The sequence below is a fragment of the Alternaria atra genome (assembly GCF_907166805.1).
Source record: "Alternaria atra isolate CS162 genome assembly, contig: 23, whole genome shotgun sequence".
Classification (NCBI taxonomy): domain Eukaryota; kingdom Fungi; phylum Ascomycota; class Dothideomycetes; order Pleosporales; family Pleosporaceae; genus Alternaria; species Alternaria atra.
Genome location: NW_025091321.1, coordinates 4,028,473 through 4,054,349, shown reverse-complemented (window position 1 = coordinate 4,054,349; position 25,877 = coordinate 4,028,473). Strand labels below are relative to the sequence as shown.

Sequence of the window (25,877 nt, the reverse complement as noted above, 5' to 3'; positions counted from 1 at the left end):
AGGACTGTTATCTTCGTGCAAAGTATCAATGAACAGATATCGATTACCTCGCTGTTTTGCACAGTGTATGACACTTGCGATGTTTCGGGAACCCCGGGTTTGTAGGTCTCCGTCCCAGCGCCATGAGACAACAGCGACCTGATCAGGGTCGTCGAAGGGCATCTTCACCATCTGTGTAGGAAGATGCGGTCGTATGCCATCTTTGCCAATAACACCCGGCAGTAGCTTCTTCTCGTCGACTTCTTCTACAGCAAGAGCGAGCCATTCGGACACAGCCTCCGTCATCATAAGCTACTTCGAAGTTTCGAGGCTACTTAGCGTTGCAGATAACAGTGTGCACCAGAGTAGGAGCAACAAACTATGACTAGACTTAAATTGATAACCAGAGAAAGGTTAAGGTATCGTTACGAACTCAGAATTTAGCGTGTCTCAGGGGGGCTTATGAAGAGTGGTAGTTCTCTAAACTAGGAATGATGATGACTGCGGGGTCAGCAATTGTACATGCCATCCAACCGGATCAGCCTCACCAGGTATCGCAATAACTCATGTCATCCTTGGCGGCACTAAGATCAATGCAGTTTGTTGCAGCCTGCTGCGCGAAGACTGACACGAATGATTGCGATATCTGGTGGCCTCGGAGAACAGTACTGTGACTGGGTAAGGGTAAGTAGTTCAGACGCTAATGATAGTTAATAATGGAATCTTCAATAGTAAGCTCAAGACTACTGTAACTGTTTACTATGAATGTAAAGATACATGCAAGACTAAGTGTTCAAACGATGTATAGTGTCTATATTCCTATGCAATGGTGTTGATACACGCTAGGTGCTGAAGAAGACCTTGGGAGGGCGTTGTTCAGGCACGGTAGTTGTCCCGTCGTAAATGAATGGACGTTACTACCCAAGTTGATTTGTGATTGTAAGCAGGTTGTATGTGACTAAGAGACATGTCTCGGCAGCATCATCTTCGACATGGAACGTAGTGCGGCTCTCGCTAATAAACATCATAGAATGCATATCCCTGGTCCCTGCATCATCATTCTCCAGGCCTGTTATACGAAAGATAGGGCCGAACTTGGCAGTACATTGCCGGACACAGTTGGCGGCTTCTTAGAGTCGACGCGGCTTCGCTACTTCGGCCTTACACGGCGCGCGAGTTTGACCCTCACCGACATCAATCATCCCGAGGCCTACAACGGCTTGAGTAACGCACGTCGGACTACCAATATCCTAGAGTTCATGGTGTACAGGAAGGTAGAGTTATATTATGAACGTACGTCCTATCGGGTTGGTCCCTTATTTATACCAAAATCGGGTCAACATTCTCGCAATTCATCACCGGCTCTTCGGTGCACTATCAAGTCTCCGATCCGAGAGAGCGCGAGCATCCGCTTTTGTGGAGTCATAGAGCGGAGGAACGGACGTTCAAGTTACAATACTCTGATGCTGTAATACTGTGAGAGCTAAACATTCGAGTCGAATATGTATACCGTACGCCTGAAGCACCTGCTGTCTTGTTGCAACTCGCAGTTACCACCAAGAACATGAATGACCAAGGCCGCTACGTAGAGAAGACGCTCGAACGAGATCCTAGCCCCGGCCGCTTCTCGCAGGCATATGCGTTTGTTCCAGAGATTGAGGAAAAGCAACGCGAGGATGTTGCCCGGACAGGAACTTCCTCTACTATAGCGACCTCCTCGTCCTCAACACCAGATACATCGGAAGCGAAACCCAGACCACCTCCCCAGCACTCCTCCTCCTCCGACGTAGAAAACCTCCGCCACCATTCTCATTCTCTAAGTCGCATCCAGACGCAACGAAGCCAGCACTCGCTTACAGTCGGCGGCCTCGGTGGGCTACTGCGGAGCAGAACCTCCCGTGCTTCGAGACCACTACCAGAGTTCGGCGCTGGGAAACCATATCCACCTCCACTACCCTCACAGGAAGATTACGTCGTGGAATTTGATGGGGAGGATGATCCATTGCATGCTCAGAACTGGCCGCTACGGAAGAAGCTGTTAACAGCTGCTATGTTGGTAAGTCCAGCCTCGAGATATACAAACCAGAATAAGAGTTGTGAGATCATATGGACTGACATGTTCGTCTTATCACTATTATAGGGATTCACGACGATGACGGCTGCGTTCGCTAGCTCGATTTTTAGTACGGCGACGAGAGCTATACAGGAGAGGTTTGGTGTGGGTTCTGTAGTCGCTACGCTGGGCACGTCGTTGTACGTGCTGGGCTTTGCGACGGGACCGATCCTCTGGGCGCCGTTCTCGGAGTTGAAAGGACGACGGCTGCCGCTCGTGATAGCCTCGTTTGGTTTCTCTGTCTTCGAAATTGCTTGTGCGACGGGCAAGGATTTGCAGACCGTCTTGATCTGTCGGTTCTTTTCGGGGTTCTTTGGGGCTTGTCCAATTACTGTGAGTATCTGCGCTTTTTCTTTTACGCGTTGGGTGATGGGTGCTGATGTTGAGATTTAGTGTGTTGCAGCTGTCTTTTCCGACATGTTCGGTAATAGGACAAGAGGAATGGCGATCACCGTTTTTAGTGTAACAGTCTTTAGTGGTCCTTTCCTTGCACCTTTCATCGGCGGCTTCATAGTCATGGACCCTGATCTTGGTTGGCGGTGGACTCAGTACCTCGTGTAAGCATTTCTCCCTCGTCCATGCAAAGGATACAAAACACATGTACTGACACATGAGATAGCTCCTTCATGGGCTTTGCGGCCTTCACCCTTAACCTGCTCTTCCTCTCTGAATCCTACCCACCCTTGATCCTCGTTGCCAAAGCCGAAGAATTACGCCGCCGCACCAAGAACTGGGGCATTCACGCCAAGCAAGAAGAGATTGAAATTGACTTCCGCGAACTGCTAGAGAAGAACTTTTCTAGACCCCTCAGGATGCTGGTCACGGAGCGTATCGTGCTGCTACTAAGTGTATACATGGCGTTCATTTATGGACTGCTATATCTCTTCCTTACAGCATATCCATTGGTCTTTCAGGGCGTGCATGGAATGAACCCTGGTGTCGGTGGGCTACCGTTTTTCGGCGCGATCGTAGGAGAGCTGCTGGCTGGTACCCTTGTCTTTGTTCGGCAACCGGGGTATCAGAAGAAGCTCGCTGCTAACAACGATGTGCCTATTCCTGAATGGCGGTTACCAGAGGTCATTGCGGGCGGAGTTTGCTTTGCAGGGGGTATATTTTGGTTCGGATGGACTGGATACAAAGCGGATATCCATTGGATTGTGCCTACGCTTTCTGGACTGTTAATTGGGTTTGGCATCATGAGTATTTTCCTGCAGGCATTCAACTACCTCATTGACGCGTACCTTATGGTAAGAAGGAGCCGCCCCCCTACATGTTCATGCATATGCTAACATACTTTCCAGTTTGCCGCCTCGGCGATTGCAGCGAACACGTTCCTTCGTAGTCTCTGTGGAGCAGCGTTCCCTCTCTTCGCACGGCAGATGTTTGAGGGCATGGGTATTGAATGGGCTGCTACGTTGCTCGGATGTGTTGCTGCTGTGATGGTTCCTGTGCCGATTTGGTTTTACTTACAAGGTGCGAAGATCAGGGAGAAGAGCGCGTATGCGACAACGGGTAAGCCGGCTGCTGCGCCCTCGGAAGCATGAGGTGAGAAACATATGGAACGAGTGCATGATCATGGCGAGAATATTTAGAATACCACATGCCTGCTCAATCACAGCAATAGTGCAATCGCGTTCGTGACTTCGTAATCCTTCCAAAATTGTTATATGTTGCGGAAAGACGGACGGATAACCGATGAACACTTCCCTTAAACCCGGCCACAACATCCGATTCAGCGCTAAGAGCAAGCCGTCAAGGACCCTTAATGCACGCCCACCCATTCCCCTGCGCAAGCGCCCTCCCACGTCAAGTACTCCACTCTCTTTCACCACCATCTCATATCCTATCTAGGCATAACACAACACCATCGTCCATCCATGAAAAGCTCTACCCCGCATCTCTAACTGGCCCAGCATCTGTCGCAGATTAAGCGCTGCGCCACAGATGCCAACGGGCAAAGATCATCTATTGGCCGGCAGTACAACCTCGTTTCACGCGTCGATCTTTACCCCTGCTGACTTCTGGCTTGCCTTGCTGTCGCCGGCTCGCCAATGTGCCTTAAATTAGATGGGAGGGATGTGAGACCCTGGTGGTTGATGATGACATTGGCTTGAGGCTGTGCTGACTTCTTGCTTTCACCTCTACTTCTACTTCCTGTAGTCTTCTTGCGTAGACTTGCGCAACACTTTCTTTAACGTTTCGATTTTTGCGCGCATCTTGAACTCTGCGATTTCATTGTATGATAACACAACACGAATCCGCGCATGCAGGCCTGACGCAATCACGCTCCTTCAATACAATAGTTCCAAGGGAAGAAAGAAGAGAAACAGGAAACCATGGCTTTCAATTGCTCCACCGTCCCCGAGACGACAAACACAGATGCTGGAGTAGCAGGCGCAGGCGTATGTTGCAATCTTGAACCCCATCCGCGCAACCCGTGGTAGTCATCAGTCTAACACCAGAACCCACAGACGCTTCTATCCTTCATAATCACAAACATCCTCTCCATCCTTCTCTCCGCCGCGATAATCCTCCTCGGCCTCCGAAAATCCACCTCAGCCCCCATTTCCCGCAAACTCCTCCAGTCCTTCTCCGATCAACAAATCCTAACTGGAATCGGCATCCAGTCCGTCGGCCTCGCCAAAATGAAAACAATGGTGCCATACCACTTCTTCATCATCTGGCTTCTCTCCCTCTTATCCACCGCTACAAACCTTGCTACTTTACTCGCCCTCGTAAACGACTTCAAGCGTGATTGGGTACTCCGTTGGATACGGCAGATACTCATGCTGATAAACATGTTTCTGGGAATACTAAGTGGGATTTTCATCCTGCAGACTGTGATGAAGAACATGGAGCCCAGGTTACCAATTGCCTGTGTCTGGGAAGTGGAAAGTAAAGGCACAAGTGGAAACGCGGCTCTATCAATCGCCGGCACCATCGCCGTAATCGCCGGACAAGTCATCACCTTTGGTTTCGCAACATGGTACCTGCACAACCGGTCAAACCCCAAATGGCTCAAAACCGTGCAAGTCGTTGGTCTCTTCGCCTGTCTTGCCATGGGCGTGGGCGCCACTGTGCGCGTGGTGTTGGAATCTCAGGCTTTTGGCCACCCACCGGAATCTGTGAGGTTGGTGGGGCCTAGTGAGGGGAACTGGAGTTTCGGACAATTGTTACCGTTGTTGTTGCTGGCATTGCCGGTTATTAGTACGATTGAGATTGCGAGGGGGGAGGAGCTTAAGCCGAGGAGTAGGGTGGATGATGATTCTGTGCCGCTTTTTGCGGCCGGGAACGATATGGAGTTTCAGCCTAATCCGCTGGCGGGGAGTGCGACGAATTTGTTCAGAAAGTAGGAGGTAGTATAGCTGGGGAGATGCTCAGGTGTACTGGGGTAGTGTAGATATTTTATAGATACCCCGTGCTAAGATTCATCGAGTTAAGCACTTTAGTCTGTTCCATTATAGCGGAGCGATATCTCTTGAGCAGCCAGTTCATTTTCACTCCTCACTCCTCACCCCTCGCACCTGCAAGTAAAACCACAATTACTCACAAACAATCCATGTTTCCTGCCAAAAGAAATGTCTACAATTATCCACATCCACTCCTCCGAGAACCATGTACTCCATCTTCCTAGAAAACGCCAAGTGACGCCAGACACATGTTGCCCAACCCACAAGCCTTTGTATCAGCGTAGTGATGCTTTTAGTACAAGTAAGACGAAGAACAAGAAGAAGACGTGAAAAGAGTCAGCTACATATCCGTGATCATAGCCTGATCGTCCCCACGCTGACCCTCAGTGACGATGCCAAGGAGACGCGCATATGGGACTGTTATACGCTGGAGGTCGCGATGTTTACCTGCACACATGACACGTTAGCACACTTGATTCACACCATCAAAAGGGACACGACAAACATACCAAGAATCAACACAGCCTCCTTGAGCAACTCCTCCCTCTTCCATCCACAAATCTCTTCCGGCTCCTTCATCGCCTCATCTTCCTCATCGTTGCCTTCTCCTTGCTCCTCTTCAGAAACAAGACTGCCCATGAGACTGCGTAATAGCTCTTCGATCTTTCCTTTGAGACCCTCGGCACCAAGTCTCTTGACATACATGGTAAGATAAATTTTGAACTCTTCCCTCGCGCCCAATGTACGTGCAGCCGCAACGCGATTCTCGAGATGTGCAACACTAGCCGAGCTCTCAAATGTCTCGTAGCCTTCTGCCGACACCAAGATCTTGATGAGACGCTGGAGGTGGAAAGCGCGACCCTGTAGTAGCGATTGGTTCGTTGTGTTACGTTCGAGAGCTGGGATGATGCCCGCTGAGATATTCTCCATTGATACCTGATCATCCTTCTCTTTGGGGGCGTTCTTGTCCTTTGAAGGCCGAATGTTGCCGACGGATGAATCGGTCGAGTTCCAATATTGACTTGTGACACCCCACCACGGCTCGGAAATGCGTTGCCAGATATACATGTCGGGATTGTACGCGTAGCCCTCGCCATTCGACATAGCTACTGTTATGCGGCCTGCGGAGTTTAGGCGCGCGAAGACGATGCCGGGGGAGCGCGTGAGGTGAGGTCCTTGGGCGTAGGCTGCGACGTCGAGGATGGGGGCAAGGGAGATGGGCGGGTGCGGCGCGGACATTGTTTTGAGATTCCAGATGTAGCACATTCCGACTGCTGTTATGCACATTAGCCACCAGCCGCGGCAGTCCATGATTACGGGCTGAGCTTCCAGGACCATGGCGTTAAGGGTTCGGCGGCCGGCGGGTGTCCAGGCGTATACTGAGCCGTCTTCGCATGCTGCTGCGAATAAGTTTGTGTTGCCTGTAACTAAGAGTACGGCCTTTGGTAGGAAGTCTTGCCAGAGTGACTGTCCCTTGCTGGTGCACGTCAGCCGCGTTGGATCGTGGTCTTGTGGGCGTCCTGTCCGCGATGGTCCACTGGCGTTGCGCGCTTCTAAAATGACCGTGTCTGGTACTTCTGCTTTCCCCGTATTGGCATCAATACCACTTTGTGGTGGCTCGCTGCCGTCCATAGTTCGCACGATAACACTTCTGACTTTTGGCACAGCCAATCGCACCTGAGCGAGGGCCATAGAAGGGTTGACGATGGCCGGCCTTAGAACTTTAGGAGGCTCTGTCAGCTCATTGTTCTTCGATGGTGCTGCAGCAGGAGGAATAAGACCATTCTCACTGTTGAGCACTATCGCTGCACCTCCAGGCTTCACTGAACCCGCCAATCTTCGCTCCACTTGTCGGTCGTCGTCCCCTTCGATCTCTGCAAATTTTCTCTTGTTTCCTATCAGCATAGATGCAAGCCCTCCTTTTGGGAATCCGTCGTATGGCTTTGACAGATCTAGAATGTTGTGGGGGTTATCACTCCTGCCGCCTGAGGTTGTTGTCGCAGAAAGGAGTTGTGTTTGGGGTAGAGACGATTCACCGACACCAGATGAAGACGACATGAGCATAGGCGCTATTCGCTTCTTGCCATCCTTAGTGACAGTCACCCTCTGCTTCAGCTTCTCAACTCGGACGTCTGGAGGTGGCTCAGCAGGGGCCTGTGGTGGTGCTGTGGCGCTCGATCCGTTTGTGAGATTTGTCGAGGCAGTGGTACCATTGGTTCCGTTGGTGATGGTTGGCGGCTGAACCGCACCTCCGTCGCCCATTAGTGCACCCATCCTGCCTTGAACACCTTTAAGCTCTCCACTTTTACTGCTCTCTTCCAGAAGTAGTGCGTCTGTGCCCTCGATAATGCCAACTCTTCTGCCAGCGCCAAACTTGGCCAGTGTCTTTTCGTTCTCTGCAAGTGTCGCGGGATAGCCTAGTTCTCCTGGCGCAAAGACGAGCGTCAATATGCTGCCATCCAAGCTGGTTGCAAATAACGTTTCTCCGTTTGGTGCCCATGACAAGTCGGAAATGGACTTGCCTGCCAGCTCTTGCGAGATCATGAAGGGCCTAGGAAAGCTGGTATTCCACACACTCAAGCACTTGTCTTGTCCAGCGCATGCGACGATGGTCACTGTCGGCTGGTTGATGGTTCCGTCCTTCTCTGGGCGTGGTGGGTCCCGATAAAACAATCGTGGAGAGAACGAGGTTACTTCAACAGGGCCTTCGTGGCCGACCAGACTGATGTCTCCATCCCACGATCCACGCGCAAGTATAGCAACAGAGCTGACAGGCCCATTTGTAGCATTCGCAGCAGCGATATGTGCGCCATCGGGCGACCAGGAGCAACGGCGGAAGTATGTGGTAAGCGGGGAAGTTTGGAAGGGTGCGGTAATGGTGTGATCCAAGACGAAGTTGTTGACCTGGTCCTGCTGCGAGGCGTTGGGCGGTGGAGAATTGAAACGGTACACTTTGATAGTACGGTCGTCGCTAGCAGTTGCAAAGTACTTGTTTGCCGGGTCGAATGTTATGCCCTTGACGTGACTCTGGTGGTTTGACAGCGTCTTCAGTTTCTCGAAAGAATGCCCTGACCACACAACCACTTTCGAGTCCAACCCCACTGATACCAGTATTGACGAATCAAACGACCAGCCGAGATCCTGTACATCGTTGTCGTGTCCGATAAGACGGCGGATGACGCGCCAATTCTCGACGGGGGGAGGTTCATTCGATCCTGTGACTCCATCAGCCTGTGTTCATTGTTCGTACTTGACATATACCCACCGAATGCTGCATGGGTCGGCGCATTCTTGTCGAGCGCATAGACGCATACTATCTTATCGTCGGCGCCAGAGGCCAGATATTTGCCGTTGGAAGAAAAGCGAACCGCGTGAATGGTGCCCGAATGATGGCTGACAGCTGCGAGCTGCTTTGGTTTTGTATACGAGGGATCATTCGAATTTAGGATGGCCTCGGTAGACCATACTCGTACGTAGCCGTCTGCAGATGATATGTTAACAACGTTTTAGGAGGCAGCGCATTGCGTGGGAAATCCCAACAAGGGTTCACGAACCTCCGGCGGCCGTGGCCAGGCGCGATCCATCAGGGGAAACGTGGCAGCTGTAGACTTCGAAGTCTTTCTGTTCGCCTATCATGAATTGGCATCAGTAACATGGCAATAGACGAGCATGTGTATACACGGAGGTGCACCAACCGGGATGTGTTAACCACTGTGGTTTAATGAGATGCATGGTCGCGTAAATATCGCTAGCAGATGAATCATGCTATTACGCGACCATGAAACTAGTGGAAAAAGGGCTGGGAGAAGAGGTTGAGTGTTGGTAGTTGGGGCGCACGTTTTGGTGAACCGCGACAGTTGTCTGGTGTTGGCGACGCGATCTCGCGGTTGACGCTACTTGGCAGACGTTTGGGCAGGGGTTTAAGGTTTAGGTGCATGCGCCGATCAAAAAGTGGACGTTAAACGAGCCGCTCAAAGCTGTGAGGGAGTCATAGATCAAGGCACTTGGAGTCACGCATCGTCTATTGGTGTTAACGCTGTGAACTTGATGTTCTTGATTGTTTCGTAGGCAGAGAAGCTGCTTAGGTCCTGCTCGAAGCTGGTCTTTCCACTTCTCGATTGGATGCTCCTTCACAAAGACACCCTAATCAGGACTACATGAGCTAGACACAGCCTTCTCCTTGACGCATATTGTCCAGCTTGATAATACGAATACTCTTCCGGCAGGCCCTTGCGAAAAGTAGTCATGATATCCTGCTACGCGCGTGTGTTGCTGACTGACGTAAGGCCATCCATAATTTTCTTCGGCTCACTGGAAATAAACACCCCCAGCATTCATCTACTTCGAGGCCGAGATGCATGAGGCGTGGGCCGGGGCTGATAGCAGCGCGAGCGGTACGTGGGTACCTACATTGGGTATGGTGGTTACTGGTGAAGCCATTCATTTCGCCTTCTTCCTCTTCTTGAACACCACAGCCGGTGCAGCTGGTGCGTCCTCTTCCTTCTTGACAACAGGCTCGGCGGCTTTAGCTTCTGCTTCTTCAGCCGTAGGTATATCTTGCAACTTCTTCTCGTCGTTGTCTTCGTCAACTTCAGCCTTCACCCCATCCTCTTGTTCTTCCTTCTTGACCTCGGGTTGCGGTTTCTTCTTCCCAAGCAAGCTCTCAATATCATCATCATCACCACCCTTACCGCCTGGGAAACTCTTGTAGGTATGACCCCAGCCCTTCCTTTTCGTAATAAGCTCTCCAGCGGCCTTCTGCTCTTCTTCATCCTCGTCAAGTTGCCTCTTTCGTATACCCTTGTTCAAAGATGTCGCCTTGAACTCTCCATCCTCGGTTACTTCTCCCACTACTTCTTCTTTGACAGTCTTCCATTCCCCTGCTATCGCCAGATCGCCTCTTGCAGCCGCAGGAAGCGCCACGCCCATAGCCGCCAGCTGTTCCCATTGCCGTTTCCTGTCGTCTACTGTGGCTTTCTTCTCGGGTTCCTTCTTGTATGTGGGTTTGCCGCCTACGCCGGTCGTGACGGAGGGAGTGGATGAGGAGGGTACGATGCCATTCAGACGTGCAACCTCTGCTTGTGCGCGCGCCTGGTTGCGCTTCTCGTTCTCCTGTTCGCGATGCAGTCCCTTCAGACTACGCTGGATGTTGCCTTGGTGGCGGCCGGTCGCTTCATGTTGCGCGCGCTCGAATTTGGTGTCCTTCACATACGTGGAGCAAAACTTGCACCAGTATTTTGGCTGCGGTGAGGTTAGTGTATGACGCGCAGATTCATCTCGGCTTCACTCACTGTTGACTTCCAGTACTCGGCCATGGTTGAATGTCGGAGGAGTGATGTCTAACCAACCAAAGTCGGGGAAAGCTTACTTTGCGCACGGTTCAGCTCGGTGGTCCGCAACACGGTACAAGAAAAGACGAGTTCGCATGGCGCGAACCACGACTGCGGGTCTTTCACCGCTACCCACCTTCAAACTTTATTCCATCTTCACATGTCTCCCGAATTTCTTCCTTGTTCGTCATACCTTCCAAGTTTCTACGTCTACGACGCTAAACCCTTCTCACAAAGACGTCACACGTCGTGCAGGCGGTTAAGAAGAGCATGGATCAATTGAGACACAATGGCTAGTAGCCGAAAAGCAAGCCCTTACTATTATCGTGCCTTTTCTACGTGCTAATGAGTTGACTACATCCACACGGCTGGGCTAAAGGACGCCTTAGCGATGCGTGCGTGAACACAAACTTCCGTCTTAGCCGTATGTGTCTGTCTTGTTAGATTGCCTACACAATGTCGCTTTGCTACACCTGGCACAATCATGGAGCCTCTGAATGCTGTGTCACTTGCTTCAGCCGTCATACAGCTTGTCGAATATTCTGCCAAAGTGCTACGCAAGGGTAAGGTGGGTGGTATACACATATCTGCTGCCAATACCCTAGGGGAAGCTACACTGCTCGATGACGCAATAGCTAATCTCAGCGACTTATTGCAACAACTTGGAAAGACACAGCACGTATTGCATAATAACAATTCCCCTCTTGTTCAGTACACGGCAGATGCGCAACTTATCGCAGCGGCGAAAGATGGTGCGGGAGTGGCGAAGATCTTACAGGCCACACTGGATCAAGCGAAGCGCAACAATGACGTGGACGAACAGACTGTACTTATTCAAGGACTACGCAGCGTCTTGAACTTGTACTATAGTCAGAAGACGATATCGGCTCTCCTAGACAGACTCAGTTCAATTCGCAAGCAAGTAGATATCTCTCTGCTCACCTCGCTCCGGTAAGTGAGATATCAATGGTGCGATCACACATTGATTCATGATTTAGACAAAACATCTCACAATGCAGTCAAGATCATCCGGAAAAAATATGGTTCCCCGGGGACGAGGCCTCAGACTCCCACGCACTACTACTTGACGGCATCAAGCATCATGATTGGAAGCCTACGAAAACCGCTGATGTCTCTGCGTTTTCGGATAGTTTGAAGGACTTCGTGGTAAACGGCGATGTGGAAAGTCGCTTTGTCAGCTTCATATTGGCACGCTTGTATTTCACAGGACTCTCTGATCGTTACAAGGTAATTTCGTGCGTACACCCAGTAACTTTTCAATGGGTCTTTGATGAATCTCACCAGCAGACCTACCCTGATGACTGCGACCCTTTTCCCTGTTGGCTTGCGGCACCCGATTGCAGTAATCTGTATTGGGTCTCTGGTATGCCCGGTTCCGGAAAAAGTACGATGATGAAATTTCTGTCTAGTCACGGCCGGACTGCTGCCCACTTACACGCTTGGGCTAAAGAAAGGCCACTCATAAAGGGAAGCTTTTTCTCCACAAGTTTGGGCAACGACCTGCAAAACTCGCGCATGGGGCTTCTACGAGCCTTGCTCCACGCCGCGCTCAAGCGTGATAAGAAGACTGTGGTCCATATTTTCCATCAACGCTGGCAACAGTTCCTTGCTTTCGGTGGAGGTCGACAACCATTTACGTGGCTGGAGCTGCGCCAATCCTTCACAACGATGGTATCTGCACCTCTCACACCGAGGTCGTTCTTCTTCGCGATAGATGGCTTGGACGAAATTGACGGCGACTCGAGAGAGCTTCTTTATCTCATTATGGACGTAGTAAAACTTCCGCATGTCAAAATTTGTGTTGCTAGTAGGCCATTGCCAGTGTTTCTTCGCGCATTCGGAAGCCGACCTTGTCTACGCCTCGAACGCTGCAATCGCCAAGACATATACAGTTATATCACGGCTTCGTTTGAGGGCGATGAACTGTATGCAAAGCTCAGCAAATTGAACCCCGGCTCTGCTACCAACGTCGTCAACGATGTAGCCAAGAAGGCAGCTGGCATATTTCTCTGGGCATATATCGCGGTGCACTTATTGCTTAGTGGACTGTCAACTACAACGCGCATATATAATGTCACTGCTCGACTGGACGCCCTCCCATCTGGACTAGAGCAACTTTTCACAAAACTCCTTGGCAGTTTGAACACAGTAGAATTGAAGCACGCCTGCCAACTTCTCCGTTTGGTAAGCATGAAAACACGGCCGTCCTTACTGGAACTCTGGTTTGCAGACTGTGAGAATGACGACCCGGCGCTGAGGAACGTGGCTCGACCGTTGACTGAGAATGAGATTGTGGAGCGTCTCAAAACGATGAAAAGTCAACTCAACTCTCGATGTAGGGGTCTGTTGGAAGTGGAAAGCTCGCACAATAGATCCAGCGCTGTACCATCAAAAGGTACTTTTATATCATGTATCAGATCAGACCAAAGCTGAACAAAAGCAGCTTCTCACGTCACCTGGACCCACCGCATAGCAAAAGACTTCGTTCGATCTCAGCGCGTATGGAATATTGTCCTCGATAACACCGGACACGATGCTTTCGATCCACAATGGCACTGGGCCAACGGCCAACTAGGTCTATTCAAAACACTCGCCGGAACCACCCGCACCAAAGCTTTCCACTTCACACACTGCATCGAATACGCGATACGCGTAGAACATCGGCTCAAAATCTGCCCGGTCAAGTTTCTAGACGAAGTCGGACGTACCACAGCGACCTATCCGAACGTATTCGATGACGTTGTGCCCCGAAAACTCAGAACCAGTGTCAACAGTTTCCTTGAGTTCGCGGTGCTGTTTAATTTTGCGAGTTATGTTCGTACCAAAGGCGTCACTGTACCAAGAGAGGATTTGCTGCATGCTTCTCGCTTACTGGGCTTGTTGGACGCAAAGCAATGGGAAGGTTTTGCAAAGCGTTTGGACACCCCGGCGGACTCGAACGTGGGGTTTGAGGAAAGGAAAAGAGAGACGAAACGTGTGGTGGATCTTTTGCTTGATCGCCGAGATAGTGAATCGGGTTGGCAGAGGGCTAAGAAGCGGCTTTCTGGGCAGAGGAAGACGTGATTCATCACATTTCGCGCACGTGTCCACATTTTGAGAATTGTGCGAATGATTTTCAGCAGTTCTTGTGTGTATGTTGTAAGGTTTCTGGTTTATAAGTTGGGATTAAAATGATTGCAGTATGTACGTGCGGTATACTTCTCGCACAGCACAACTCTGCGATACCAACCACGATGAAAACACGTGCATTGCTAGCAAAACAGCTCACTCCCTCCTCGGAGTTCTCAAATCCAACTCGGAATACTCGGGTAACTCCCACCTCTTTTCTTCCCCCCCTAGCAAAATTCCCGCAAGCCACCCTAGCACCTTATCAACTCTAAGACTCGACATCGTCCAAAGCACATGATTCGCCATCCAAATCCCCCACTTCGACGCGGGAAAGAACCCCTGCCCATCATTCAGCCCACCAAGCTTCTGGCATTCTTCAATCGGCTGCTTCATTGTCTCTTGATAAGCCGCAAGTGCAGCGTCGACATCATTACCATGTCTCGCTAGTTCGCCAGCGAGAACATAACCCCCGATGAGCGACAGTGTCGTGCCTTTACCTGTAAAAGACGAAGGACAATACCCAGCATCGCCGAGCAACACAACACGGCCATTGTAAAGACGATGCTCAGGCATCTTGACCTGCCCAATTTCCGTAGCATAGAAATCATTGACGTCGTTCAATTCCCGCAGGAACCGTGGACAGTCCCACCCGGCATCAGTGTATATTTCTGCCCAAGCGGCTTTTTGCTCGGACAAGGGGCGTTTGTACATGGCTTGCATTTGCGACGCGCGGTCCCTGTCTTTCATGATGAAGAAGTAGACTTGTGTGATTGGTCGATCGCCTGTGCGTGTCATTACTGCGCGGTTATTGGGTGCGAAGTAAATGCGTGCCAAGTTGTCTTCGGTGGGCAGGCGGGGGACGTTGAAGAACGCGGCGTGGATGTTGAGGGACTTGAATGATGAGGTACTGGTTTCTTGTCCAAAGGCTAGACGGCGGGTCCGTGAGCCTTGGCCATCTGCTGCGACTACGAGATCGAAGACTTTAGTTTCGCCGGTGGAGAAGGTCACTGTTGTCGTGGGGGATGATGGGGGTTGTGAGAGAGCGGTGATGGTTTTGTTGAATTCGTATGTTAGACTGCCTTTGGTTTGTCCGTTGGCGGTCAGTGTTTCTCGCTCTTGCAAACTGATGTCATATATCATCTTTACAAAGTCTCCTCGCATGAACTCGAATTCGGTTGTTAGGTTGAATGTCCTTGCTTTCTCTTCGGCACTCGTTACGCCGAATTGCATCAAGCTTTTGCCATTCCTGTCGACAAACTCCATACCGCTCTCTTTGACACAGTACGATCCGACCGTCTCGAGTAAACCCAATTGTTTCATGATTGGAATGCCTTGGGCTTTGAGATCAATCTGCTGACCACCTGTGCGTAACGTGACAGACCGTTCTATGACTGTGATTGTGTGCTGTGGATTAGAGCGTTGAAGCATGAGGGCAAGGGCAGGGCCGCAAACACCTGCGCCTACGATGAGGACGTTTAGGGGTGGTTTTAAACTCGACATCTCTGGGATAGTAAAACTGGAATATAAGGTTACAAGTGTGAAGCAGTAGGAAAAGGGCTCGTGAAAAGAAAGCTGCTGGTAGAACAAGAGACGTGGAATCTGTTACATACGACCAAGTTCTTATAATCTCGTCGCTACACAAAGCCGTCATGGTCCGATCATGTCCAGAGGATATCTCCGCATGATATGTCGGAGACCGCACCTCCGAGTTCCTCTCCGTATGCGGTCAACACGGACATGCTGGACGAGGATGCTGAGGGATCCAGTCGCTGAGTGAGTTACCCTGTTGCCTTGAGATCCTAGCAAATCTTATCTGATCAGGCGATAATAATGTAAGCAGTCAAGGTAGGCATGTCTGGCCAACTCGAAAAGTACGATCTCCTTCGAATGGCATGCAACTCAAAGAAAGAAGTATGGAAGCACCTGGTCCCATACCGTTGCCAAGAGGATTGTCCAACTTGCTATAGTTGACGGCTGACAAGATGGAGGTGATGAGCATACTGGAAGTCGCGGACCCCAGGGTCTGCGGGCGGATCGTAGGCGCCAAGCAAAAGTGAAGCTCACGGCTTCGCATCACGAACGCCGACCTCCACCATCCAACCCGCCTTCTGCCTACACCGTCAACACGTAAGTCACCGGAACTCGTACACATAAATTCAGAGTCGTCAAATTTCAACCCCACATTCTTCAGGCATCGACGAGCCTCACGCACCCCACCCAACTTCGCAATGGCTATCTTAGGGACGGCGCTCAATGGCATCGGCGCGCTCTTCCTCACACATGCGTACGTGCACATGTATCTCATATCGCCTTGTATTCAAATGAGGACCGACATGAGCATTACTACATCACCTATGACAACAACTAACCTCCACCAGTATCTACTCCACCCACGAACACACCGCAACCTTTGCCTCAACACCCCTCCCACTCGACATCTCACTCGAACTTCTGACCTCCATTCTCCTCCTCTCCCTCGGTATTGTCATTTCTTTCGCGCCGCTAAAGCCAATACAATACGCACAATGGGCGGGCCAACTTTCGCGGGAAGGACGACTTGGTGAAGGTCACTACACAAAAGAAGGTGAAGAGGTCTTGAGCGAAGGAGATCCGTATGCATTCCTGGGACTGGATGGTGGCATCGGTGGGAAAGGTGAGGGCAGGAGAGGGTTCTGGGACGTCATTGGCAAGAAGAAAGAATACGAGGAGTGGGTTAGGCAGGGTGGGAAACAGTAGATGCGTACAGGCAGCGTGGGTTGATTTGGCTTGAAGAGGCCTAACGGAAGATTGGAGGTGTGGTACACAGGCGATGCGCATTCAGGTTGCGTTTCAAGCGTGCATGTCATCACGAAACGATTAAGAACCTGTACCAAAAAAAAAGATTGTGTCGACTACCGTTGTTCCTATCGTACATCGTCCCAATGCCCTGCCCAGATGCCCTTGCCCGGAATGATGAAAGTCCCAAACGCCATGCTTGAACGAGTGAAATCAAGCAACCGCTATCAATCTGTTCCCTTGGATCCTCTCACCGTTTCCCTTCCCTCACGCATCGCTCGTCATCTTCTCCACCTGATTTCCTCCATAGCCATTCACCCCACAAGCCCAGCACTCATTGTCTTCCATCTCCTTGCCAATAGCCGCAACATCCGCGCTCCTCCTCCTCGGACCCTCTTCATCCCCATTGACATCGACACCGCTAACCCACCAAATCCCTGCCGCAATGATCTTAGCAACAACTTCCACCTCCTCCTCATCCCTCGGTGCGTAAACCAGCATAAACTCTCTCGGAACAAACTTCCTACACCACCCTCCCCTCGCCAACGGATGTCTCTCCCCCCACCCCCTCTCAATCATGAGATTGGCATCCGCAGGGTGCAACGTCATATGCATCGACCCATCACTTGGGTGCGCATGACAAATTTCTCCTCCACACGTCCTAGTAATGGGCACGCTGGTAAACAAGCCCGAACTATGCTTTTCAAAACAACTCGTTCGTTCCATCAACCGATTCCGGGGATCGCTCGCAAGAGCCTTGATCTTCTGTACTAGACACCTGTAGATGCCCTCGCTACTCTTTTGCGTCTGCTGTCTTTGCGGCGCGATACCCTGGACCAACGGTTTCGATCCTTTACGAGACGGCAACGCGTCGCCATCGGCGAAGTAACCCTTTTGCGGCCGGAAGTGCGGTGGTATGCCGATGGGGCGGAGGGGGTCGCGTAGGCAGATTAGGGAGAGGAATTTAATTTTTAGGTAGCCTAGGGGTGTTGCTGGAGTGCCGCCGGGGCCGAGGGAGAGGAAGGCGCAGTAGTCTTTGTGGATGTAAAAGGCTGTTATGATGGGGAGGAAGAGCGCTAATGCTACAATGAGCATGTGCATGGAGGTTTCTGTGAACATGCTTGGCTGGGGTGGGAGGAGGTCTGCTGTGGTGAGGTTGCTTGTGTCGACCATGCCGGATGTCCAGGTGTAGATGGTCGATCAAAAAGTAGTTTGAGACGTTGGAAGTAGAAACAGAAGTCAGTATTGAGGTTCTTGCAATCCTCTTATAAACCTAAACCTTTTGACAGGACAAACGGATAGCACAATGGCTCCGTGGCCCCAGAAGGGGAAGGAAGATCCCCCCACAAGTATGCAGGAAGGTCGGTGTACCACGCAAACTCAGGGTCCGCGGAATGTAGAAAAATGACGTTGAATTGATATAACAAAGGAAGCTACCACTCGATACTAACAAAAACTTCGAGTTTAGTTTTGTAGTTCAAAGAAACGAAGCCTCAATACCAGCTTTGCATGGACATGCACCACACGGGGCACACGCAACCCTCTTATAAAAAGCTCAGCATCCGCAGCGACCCAAGGCATGCAAGCAAATCAGCAGCAATGCGACGTCAAGCCTTCGTACCCCGTGGTCCCGACCGTCCACGTGCCTAGCCCTACTTGCGGTTAGCACGGGTTCGTTTGTGGACCCCGGGGGTTAGCGGCCGTCGCGCTAGAGTACTCATTGGTCCACCTCACGCGTGCCTGTGACGTTGAAGCTAAATCAATTCGCTTCCCTCTCTCTTTGCTCCACTTGCGCCTTCGTCACTGTGTCGTGGGTTCGTTTATGCGCAAAGGTCTGGGCTTTCTGAAGTTTTCTGTATCGCCGATTTAGGGAGAGAAGGGCGGGGGAGCTGAAGAGGTTTTTTCTTTGGTCTTGGGAAGGTGAGCGGTCGTGAGGGGCTTGCTGAGATCAGCTTTGTTCACGTGGTGATGTGCATGCTTGGTTCTCAGTATAGGGGCTTGGAGCTGAAACTCAATTCCAGATGGCTCCGTGCGTGTTCCTTTTTCTCGAAATACGTCTTTGTCGGTATTGCGGCTCGAGTTGGCTATACGCTGGCAAGCCATGACCGTCAGCTTGATGTTTCGATAACCAACGGACGAACCAGAACCTTCCTAGATGATCATCAGACCCCATGTCTAGCTTCGTAGCATCAATACCCGCTAGTTCACGATAGCTGGTGTCGGCGTTGTTCGAAGGCGCCCTGCAGCATGCAGTGTGATCGGAGGAGCGGTGATGCGTGGCGCGCTGTGAGCTCTTTGCATTATCGCCGAGCTCGGAACTTGGGTTCTCGAACATGACTGTGAGTGCACCATTAATGACTTTCATACTACATTACACGGGCCTCTTCTAGAAGATGTACACTTGCAACTAATTATATACATACATATATAGGAATGGAGAAGACATCAAATCGCCCCTCTATCGTACCCAGTTTTTGTCGCATCAGTCCAGGCACTGATATGGTAGAATATGATGACAAGAGAAGCATGATTCCTCGATGATTGCTTTCATTCCATTCAGGTTTCTACCCGAAGAATTCACCACTATCTAGTTATGTGATCCGAAAGTGAAGGGTGATTTCAATGTGGTCGCAAGCCTTCAGAATCCGCCACGTGCTACCGTACCCAGTTTCTCATCGATTGAGTAATTGGTTTTCCGTTCGCACACAGATACGAGAATAGTTGATAACAAATCCAAGCTCACGTTTGGTTAACCTTGGGGACTTTATCTGAGGCCAATCTTTCGTGACATCTTCTTTCGGGATAAGATCAAGGCTAAACCCTTTGAAGAAATCAATACTGTGTGGGATCCTGAGCACGGCAGAATCTAGTCTATCGGCTTGCCGGGTTCCCATAGACTTCAGGATATCTACGACAGAAGTGATTTCGTTCCCGTGGGGAGAATTGAAACGAAATTGAGTGGTTTCAACACTCCATCTGACGTCGAGGAGAGGGTAGTGACGCATAACTGAAACGAGTTGGAGGAGATCGATCGTCTGCTGTGTACCGAGTTCATCAGGTGCGCTCGTCTGTTGTGTACCGATATCAGGTGCGAGCCTCACAAGGAGGTTGCAAGGCATTAGTTTCAGAGCTGCGTACGGAGATCCGACCGAGAGGATACTCAGAAAGCATTCCATTTCTATTAAGAAGATCTCGACTCTATCCTGACCAAGGTACAAGGATCCGAACTCGGCATGAATCTGCTCATGAATGCTAACGATATCGGCGACCTCGATTGGCGACCGGTTGAGTGCAAGGCAGTGGTCGTAGATATTATTGCGTAGCTCTGTAATGCTTCTTGTCAGTATTCGTCAATCGGTATATCACTCGATACGTACCTCCAGACAATTTGAGGAACGACATCCCGTCGAAAAGATGTTCGCGCGATCGAGACTCAAGATGTAGCCGATCTTGGATTGCGGCTTTCGGTCGTGTAGTGGAGATGTAATAGCCTGGAGAAGGAGAAAGGGTTTTGTGAGCAGGGACGCCTTTATAAAAGACTCTCCACGGCCAAGCCTGCGCTAGTAATTCTAGATGAGGAAGGAACGGTGAGAGCTGGACAACAGCAGCCAGGCATATTAGCAAGGACTTTCTCCCAATCCCAGTCATAACCAGTATTAGCAAACAAGATCCTTCGTGTTAGTCGAATATGTTAGTGAGTATAAACACTATGATCCACACCTTGCCCGTGCTGCCGTACATGTCGATGCGCCCCTACCCTCATCTCATAAGTCACTACTAACACAGTCTGCTGAGTATCTTACAAACAGTTAGTCTCAATACCGCCATACGCTCTGATTTGTCAAGTTGACCGGGGTGAAACGAAGGCATTTCGAAACAGCTTCGTGGTAGCACATCTTCTAGCTGTTGATCCCTGAAACTTCTTCACCGCTATCATCTCCCCCATACTTGTTACTATCCGAACCAACTTTCGCATACTCACTCTCTGAGTCACTCTCTACATCAATCTCCACATCGATACCACCGCACTCGTCCTCGAATTCCAAATCTCCAGCATCTGGTACGATACTACCCTTCTTCAAAGTGATATAAATTCCACCTTCTACCTGACCGTTGTCCCACGCGCCGTACATAGGGAGCATTTCCCATAGTTGGAAGAAGACAGAAGCCAACTTCTCGAACTCTTGAACATCCATACTTCTTGGGAGAGGCACGGTAGGAGCGACGTCTACACAGCTGTACACACTGGTGCGGGAATAGGGCTTCCTTTCCACTGGATGTTGAGTAGAGGATATTGACGCATGATCGAGACGACCTCAAGAAGATCAAGTGAACATTCATCCTCGACCGAGCTGCCCTCCACATAAAACCAGCAAGCAACTTCCTTTAGGACTAAGTTGGCTGGGGGAAGGAAGAAGACGCGTAAGAAACTACCAATATGTTTGAATGGAACTGTGGCGTTGCCCTGACTTAAGTACATAGAACCGAACTCGGGGCGGATCTGCCGATTGGTCCAGAGTAGTTTCGCGGCCTTGCTGATAGATGGCTCGAGTTGATGAAGTGCTCATAAATGGTGTTGCGCAGTTCTGTAATATCCCGTATCAGCTGGCGATAATCAGAAAAGGTAGCCAATGTAGCATGTACCTCCAGACAAGTCGAGGAGTGTCATCGTGATCTCGCGCAATGTGGGCTTGATTCCTAGGTGAAATGCAATGGACCAAGTGATTGTGTGAGATGGGTGGAGAAGGTTCCAAGCAAACGAAGGTGTTGTGGATGACGAGACATTTGTCCGAGCCTACGCCAAGACCAGGCTAAACATTATTGGAGATACTGTATGGCGTCCCTTGTATGACAAGATAGACAATCAGATCTTGGGAGAGTTAGGGATAGGAGAACGACTTATGTGCAGGAGAGGGAGTTTATAGTAAGCCAAAGTACACGATCGTGCAGCGCTATTGATAGAACGAACTATGAATGTATTGTAGAATTTTTACCTTCATGAGCGCTCTTCTCTTGGCTAGCACATGATTGTCGCGTTGCGTAGAACTTATTATCAAAAAGTCATGCTAAGGAATTTCATCGTCGTACACTACGATCAAGGTCAATAATGTCAATAAGATCCGTATTTGGTATCGATATATCCTACTCCTCTACTACGCGTTCATCTCATCTTAATAGGCACCCTCCCTCTTCTCATACTCCTGTCCCATCACAGTCCCCACTGTCTTCATCCCACTCCAAATCTGCGCATCAACCTCCAACTCCAACCCCGCCACCTTCGTCGCCCCGCCATCGAGTCCCCAAAGCGAAATTCCCAGATAGTTCGTGCCGTTATAGTTCAAGATACCCTCTGTAACAGGGAACTTGACCTGTGGCCCAACGTTGCTAACGTACTTGCCGTATTGCCAGCCGTTGACGTAAAGTTGGACGCGGTATGCTGGCACGCTGGAACCATCGTTGCTGCTGTTGCTGGAAGAGGTGCCATTGGTGAAGGTGAAACTAAGGGGAATGTCGTAGCCAGATGGCATGTTGAGATCGAATTCCGTGGCGAAGAAACCAATTCCAGGGGCTGCGATACCGTCGGCGACTGGACCGGCAGAGGCTTGCCACTTGGCGTCGGTTGCGGAGAGAGCACCGGGGAGATGGAGACCCTGGCGTTCAACGAACAGACCGCCTTCGTTGAGGGGACCACGAGAGATATCACGGTAGTCTTCTCCTCCGAGGTTACCGGTGAGCTTCCAGGCGATATCAGAGGTGTTGTGGCCGGAGAGCTTGTAGTCCAGGATACCGCGTGGGTTCTTCATAGTCTCGGTACCGATGGTCCAGTTTTCGTCTAGGCCTTGGTTGTCAACGACGACTGTGATTGTGTATGTCTTTCCCTTGGTGAGGTTGGGCATTGTGAAGGTTGCGTTGCCGTTCATGGCTGCATCGTAACCGCGCCATGAGCCGAGGAATTGGTCTCCAATCCATGCGGATGAGCCGAACGCCGAGCCACCTTGCGTGGAAAGGTAGAAGGTTGATTCGTTTCCGGAAGCGGTGAAAGTACCACGGAAGAGCAGAGTGCCAGTGTGGTAGCCGTAGTCGGAGCTGTATAACGATACGGGTGTGGTCAATGGACGCAGAGAGTTGTACGTCTTCTTCAAATCGGCTGCAGTCCACTCGCTGTCGTCGTATCCAGGTTGGACCTCTGGTAGTGAGTCGACGTATTTCCATTCCAGTTCGCTGAGTTTGGGAATGCTGATGGCCGGCTTGACAAATTCGATATCAGCCGACAAGGTTCCTTGTTCGGTAGTGGTGAAGTCGATGTCCTTGCCGTTGAAGGTCATCTTAGACACATCAGATGACGCACCACCAATGACTTCGACCGTTGTTGTTGCGTTGAGATCACCAACTAGGGCGATGGTGTCGCCAGTGACCTTAGCAGTACGCATCAGGTAGCCAGCCTTGACGATGACAGGGTTGGACGAGTCATGAGGTGCTTGGTCGATGGACCAGTAGTTGAAGGCGTCGTTGCGATCGAGCATGTAGACGTAGATGAAGCTGTCAACTCCAACCTTTGCCACCTTCCTAGTACCATCAGCCTTGAAGTTCAAGACCGTGATACCACGCGTAGTAGTGCTCTTGACATCGCCTTCGACAACTTCCAGACCGGTAACGGCAAGAGCCAGTTCGTGAGTCTCTCCAAGTCCACCGTAGACGACCAGAACAGTCTTGTCTTCATACTTGTGCCAAGTGAAGACCTCAGCAGTAGAGTAGACAAGAGTGGCACCACCGATGTCGTAGTCGCTAACGTGGATCTTTGAGTCCCGGCCGCTTAGCGTGAGCGAAGTACCGTTCATCTGAGGTACGGTGATGTTTCCTAATGCCGAGGTTGCAACATTGAGCTTGTAGGTCGTGGATTCTAGTGAGTTGTACTTCGAATGCCTCACGAAGTAGAACGTTGTCTTCTCATTGGTCGCAGGTGTGACGCTCAGATCGCTGCTGGTCGTCCAGGTGGAATTCGAAGCATTGCCACGTGTAGCGGTCAGGTACGCAGGGCTGACTTTGAAGAAGTTTGCTTGCAGCTTGAGCTCAGAGTACTTCTCGCGATCGACTTGACGGTCTTCCTTGATTGGTGCGGCGTAGTCGTAGCTTGTGTAACCACCAGGGTGACCTAGGTTACCCCAGTTGGTGCCGCCGTAGGTCATGTACAAGTTCAAGATCGTGACACCAAAGCTGTACAGTTGCTTGTAGAATACGCGGTTGAACTCTGCACCAACCAGAATTCCACACTTGTCAAAACCAGGTCCGCCCCAGGGGTCGAAGCTGCCAGACTGGAACTCAACAATAGAGTAAGGAGTAGTGGGGCTCTGTTGCTCATGAAGCTGATGCCAGTTCGTTGGCAGGTTGCCATCCGGCCATGTGTTTGGGTTAGCACAGTCGAATCCAAGAGGATATCCATCGTGTCCGTAGATGTCAACAGCTGCAGGTTGACCAGGTGCGTTGTTTCCCTTGGCGGAGGCATCGTTGCTAATCAGAGGTACAATGATACCTGCGTCGCGAATCTGATCTTCCACGTACTGCATGTAGACCGGATCTGGGAAAGGTTTGATGGCCGAGGTAGCTTGTGTGTACTCATTTTCTGGCTGTACAAGGATGATAGGGCCGCCGTTGGTGATTTGGGCGGGTTCAATCGTAGCCAGGACATTCTTCATGTAGTTGTCGGTCGCTTCCAGGAAATCCGGCGCTCGCGTTCTCAGCGTGCCGTTGACCCTCTGTATCCATCCGGGGAAACCTCCACCGGATACCTCAGCGTTGATGTATGGACCTGGTCTAGCAATGAGATAGATACCAGCCTCCTGTGCAGCGTCGAAGAAAGGCTTTAGATCAAAGACACCCTCTTCGCGGTAGACACCAGGTTTGCCCTCAAGCAGGGCCCAATCAACGTAGAAGGAAACGCCGTTGTAACCAAGGGCTTTAATCTTCTGGAAGATATCGGGGTAGAGATCCGGAACCGGTAGTCTGTACGGGTGGACTTCACCAGAGTACAGGAAGATGCGTTCTCCATGCACGAAGAGCGAATCTTCATCCCAGGTGACCTGCAAACATGGTTAATCACGAATGATTCACAATCTCCATTGCAATATCGTAACTTACGATATCTTGTAAAGCCTCCCTCTTGTACGGCTTGATCCATTCCTTGGGCGAATATCCCACAGCCCTAGCTGCACTCTCAACAGCAAAACACCCCAGCGCAACCGCGCCACCAAGCCTCATAAAGCTCTTCATGTTGACCAGGATGAACGTAACCACAGGTCAAAATTGCTTGTAAGCTCAAGCAAAACCCTCGGGGAGGGCAAGCAATATAAAGTAAATCCCCCTCCCCCCCATTTCCGGAACTCTAACTCACGGTTTGCATGTATCCGAACCGGGATCTTTACTCGTTCCTGTCGGCTCGATGACAGCATCTTTTTTTTCTCGCTTGCTCGTGTCATTACGATCCGAGCGTTTCCCCAGTACTTTCCCCCAGTTCAACCCCCATGTTGGGCAAGCTAAAGTCGTGCGAGTTCAACCGGTCGCGTAGCCGTACCTATACTAGTTCCTCCATGGGTCGTCAAAGCAACTAAACACGCGAAAGCACGCATGTACCGATTCCACCAATATCGCTGCGTGGTAGCTTGTTAGTGCTCGTCGGTGCCCGCATCTCGGATGACGCAGGCGGGGAAGTATGTCCGATGAGCGCCATGGCCGTTGCCCAGGCGGTGCAGAGTGTGGACGATCAGTGGGGTTAGTGCTGGGGTTAATGCTTGGTGTACTAGTTGTGGATGCTTGCGGAAGCTTGGGTACAGCACGATGAGAACTTGTTCCGCCTCTGTTTTAGGCAAGGCATCCGCGCTGTAATGTCGACGGGCGTCGGCATAATATGTATTGACTCGAATGTCTTTTCTTGGAGCAGGATAATTGCGGATGGCATGACTAGCGCGCGAGATGGAATGAGGATACGAATGTGGAGGAGGTTACCGAGGTACATCGATTTGGGGGTTGACGTAATAAGGGCTTGATCATCGCGAAAAGCAAATGAGCAGAGCAGATACAACGTACAATGGTTGATTACTAATGTATTACGGCAGGCCCAAAATACGCTATAACATATGTGCGTCC

At 50.8% G+C, this 25,877-nt stretch overlaps 9 protein-coding genes across 9 annotated transcripts; 3 read left to right on the top strand and 6 right to left on the bottom strand.

Moving 5' to 3' along the window:
* Positions 1 to 1,543: 1,543 nt before the first annotated feature.
* On the top strand, positions 1,544 to 5,445 carry ALTATR162_LOCUS4899 (uncharacterized protein; the record flags this gene model as incomplete). Its single annotated transcript, XM_043312515.1, has 7 exons — positions 1,544 to 2,035; positions 2,120 to 2,425; positions 2,486 to 2,649; positions 2,712 to 3,339; positions 3,394 to 3,604; positions 4,403 to 4,494; positions 4,564 to 5,445. The coding sequence occupies 7 exons, from the start codon at positions 1,544 to 1,546 to the stop codon at positions 5,443 to 5,445; spliced, it is 2,775 nt and encodes a 924-aa protein (XP_043168450.1).
* Positions 5,446 to 5,842: 397 nt separating this feature from the next.
* ALTATR162_LOCUS4898 (uncharacterized protein) lies at positions 5,843 to 9,138 on the bottom strand (the record flags this gene model as incomplete). Its single annotated transcript, XM_043312514.1, has 4 exons — positions 5,843 to 5,949; positions 6,012 to 8,717; positions 8,768 to 8,983; positions 9,057 to 9,138. 4 exons carry the CDS (start codon positions 9,136 to 9,138, stop codon positions 5,843 to 5,845), a joined length of 3,111 nt encoding a protein of 1,036 aa, XP_043168449.1.
* An 804-nt stretch (positions 9,139 to 9,942) lies between these two features.
* Positions 9,943 to 10,817, bottom strand: ALTATR162_LOCUS4897 (uncharacterized protein; the record flags this gene model as incomplete). The annotated part of the gene is made up of 2 exons (XM_043312513.1): positions 9,943 to 10,743; positions 10,794 to 10,817. 2 exons carry the CDS (start codon positions 10,815 to 10,817, stop codon positions 9,943 to 9,945), a joined length of 825 nt encoding a protein of 274 aa, XP_043168448.1.
* A 499-nt stretch (positions 10,818 to 11,316) lies between these two features.
* Positions 11,317 to 13,916, top strand: ALTATR162_LOCUS4896 (uncharacterized protein; the record flags this gene model as incomplete). The annotated part of the gene is made up of 4 exons (XM_043312512.1): positions 11,317 to 11,783; positions 11,831 to 12,088; positions 12,746 to 13,248; positions 13,297 to 13,916. The coding sequence occupies 4 exons, from the start codon at positions 11,317 to 11,319 to the stop codon at positions 13,914 to 13,916; spliced, it is 1,848 nt and encodes a 615-aa protein (XP_043168447.1).
* Positions 13,917 to 14,117: 201 nt separating this feature from the next.
* On the bottom strand, positions 14,118 to 15,461 carry ALTATR162_LOCUS4895 (uncharacterized protein; the record flags this gene model as incomplete). Its single annotated transcript, XM_043312511.1, has 1 exon — positions 14,118 to 15,461. One exon carries the CDS (start codon positions 15,459 to 15,461, stop codon positions 14,118 to 14,120), a length of 1,344 nt encoding a protein of 447 aa, XP_043168446.1.
* Positions 15,462 to 16,189: 728 nt separating this feature from the next.
* On the top strand, positions 16,190 to 16,697 carry ALTATR162_LOCUS4894 (uncharacterized protein; the record flags this gene model as incomplete). Its single annotated transcript, XM_043312510.1, has 2 exons — positions 16,190 to 16,245; positions 16,340 to 16,697. The coding sequence occupies 2 exons, from the start codon at positions 16,190 to 16,192 to the stop codon at positions 16,695 to 16,697; spliced, it is 414 nt and encodes a 137-aa protein (XP_043168445.1).
* A 306-nt stretch (positions 16,698 to 17,003) lies between these two features.
* ALTATR162_LOCUS4893 (uncharacterized protein) lies at positions 17,004 to 17,909 on the bottom strand (the record flags this gene model as incomplete). The annotated part of the gene is made up of 1 exon (XM_043312509.1): positions 17,004 to 17,909. One exon carries the CDS (start codon positions 17,907 to 17,909, stop codon positions 17,004 to 17,006), a length of 906 nt encoding a protein of 301 aa, XP_043168444.1.
* A 1,499-nt stretch (positions 17,910 to 19,408) lies between these two features.
* ALTATR162_LOCUS4892 (uncharacterized protein) lies at positions 19,409 to 20,932 on the bottom strand (the record flags this gene model as incomplete). Its single annotated transcript, XM_043312508.1, has 2 exons — positions 19,409 to 20,061; positions 20,719 to 20,932. The coding sequence occupies 2 exons, from the start codon at positions 20,930 to 20,932 to the stop codon at positions 19,409 to 19,411; spliced, it is 867 nt and encodes a 288-aa protein (XP_043168443.1).
* A 975-nt stretch (positions 20,933 to 21,907) lies between these two features.
* On the bottom strand, positions 21,908 to 25,004 carry ALTATR162_LOCUS4891 (uncharacterized protein; the record flags this gene model as incomplete). Its single annotated transcript, XM_043312507.1, has 2 exons — positions 21,908 to 24,814; positions 24,873 to 25,004. The coding sequence occupies 2 exons, from the start codon at positions 25,002 to 25,004 to the stop codon at positions 21,908 to 21,910; spliced, it is 3,039 nt and encodes a 1,012-aa protein (XP_043168442.1).
* Between the last annotated feature and the right edge of the window lie 873 nt (positions 25,005 to 25,877).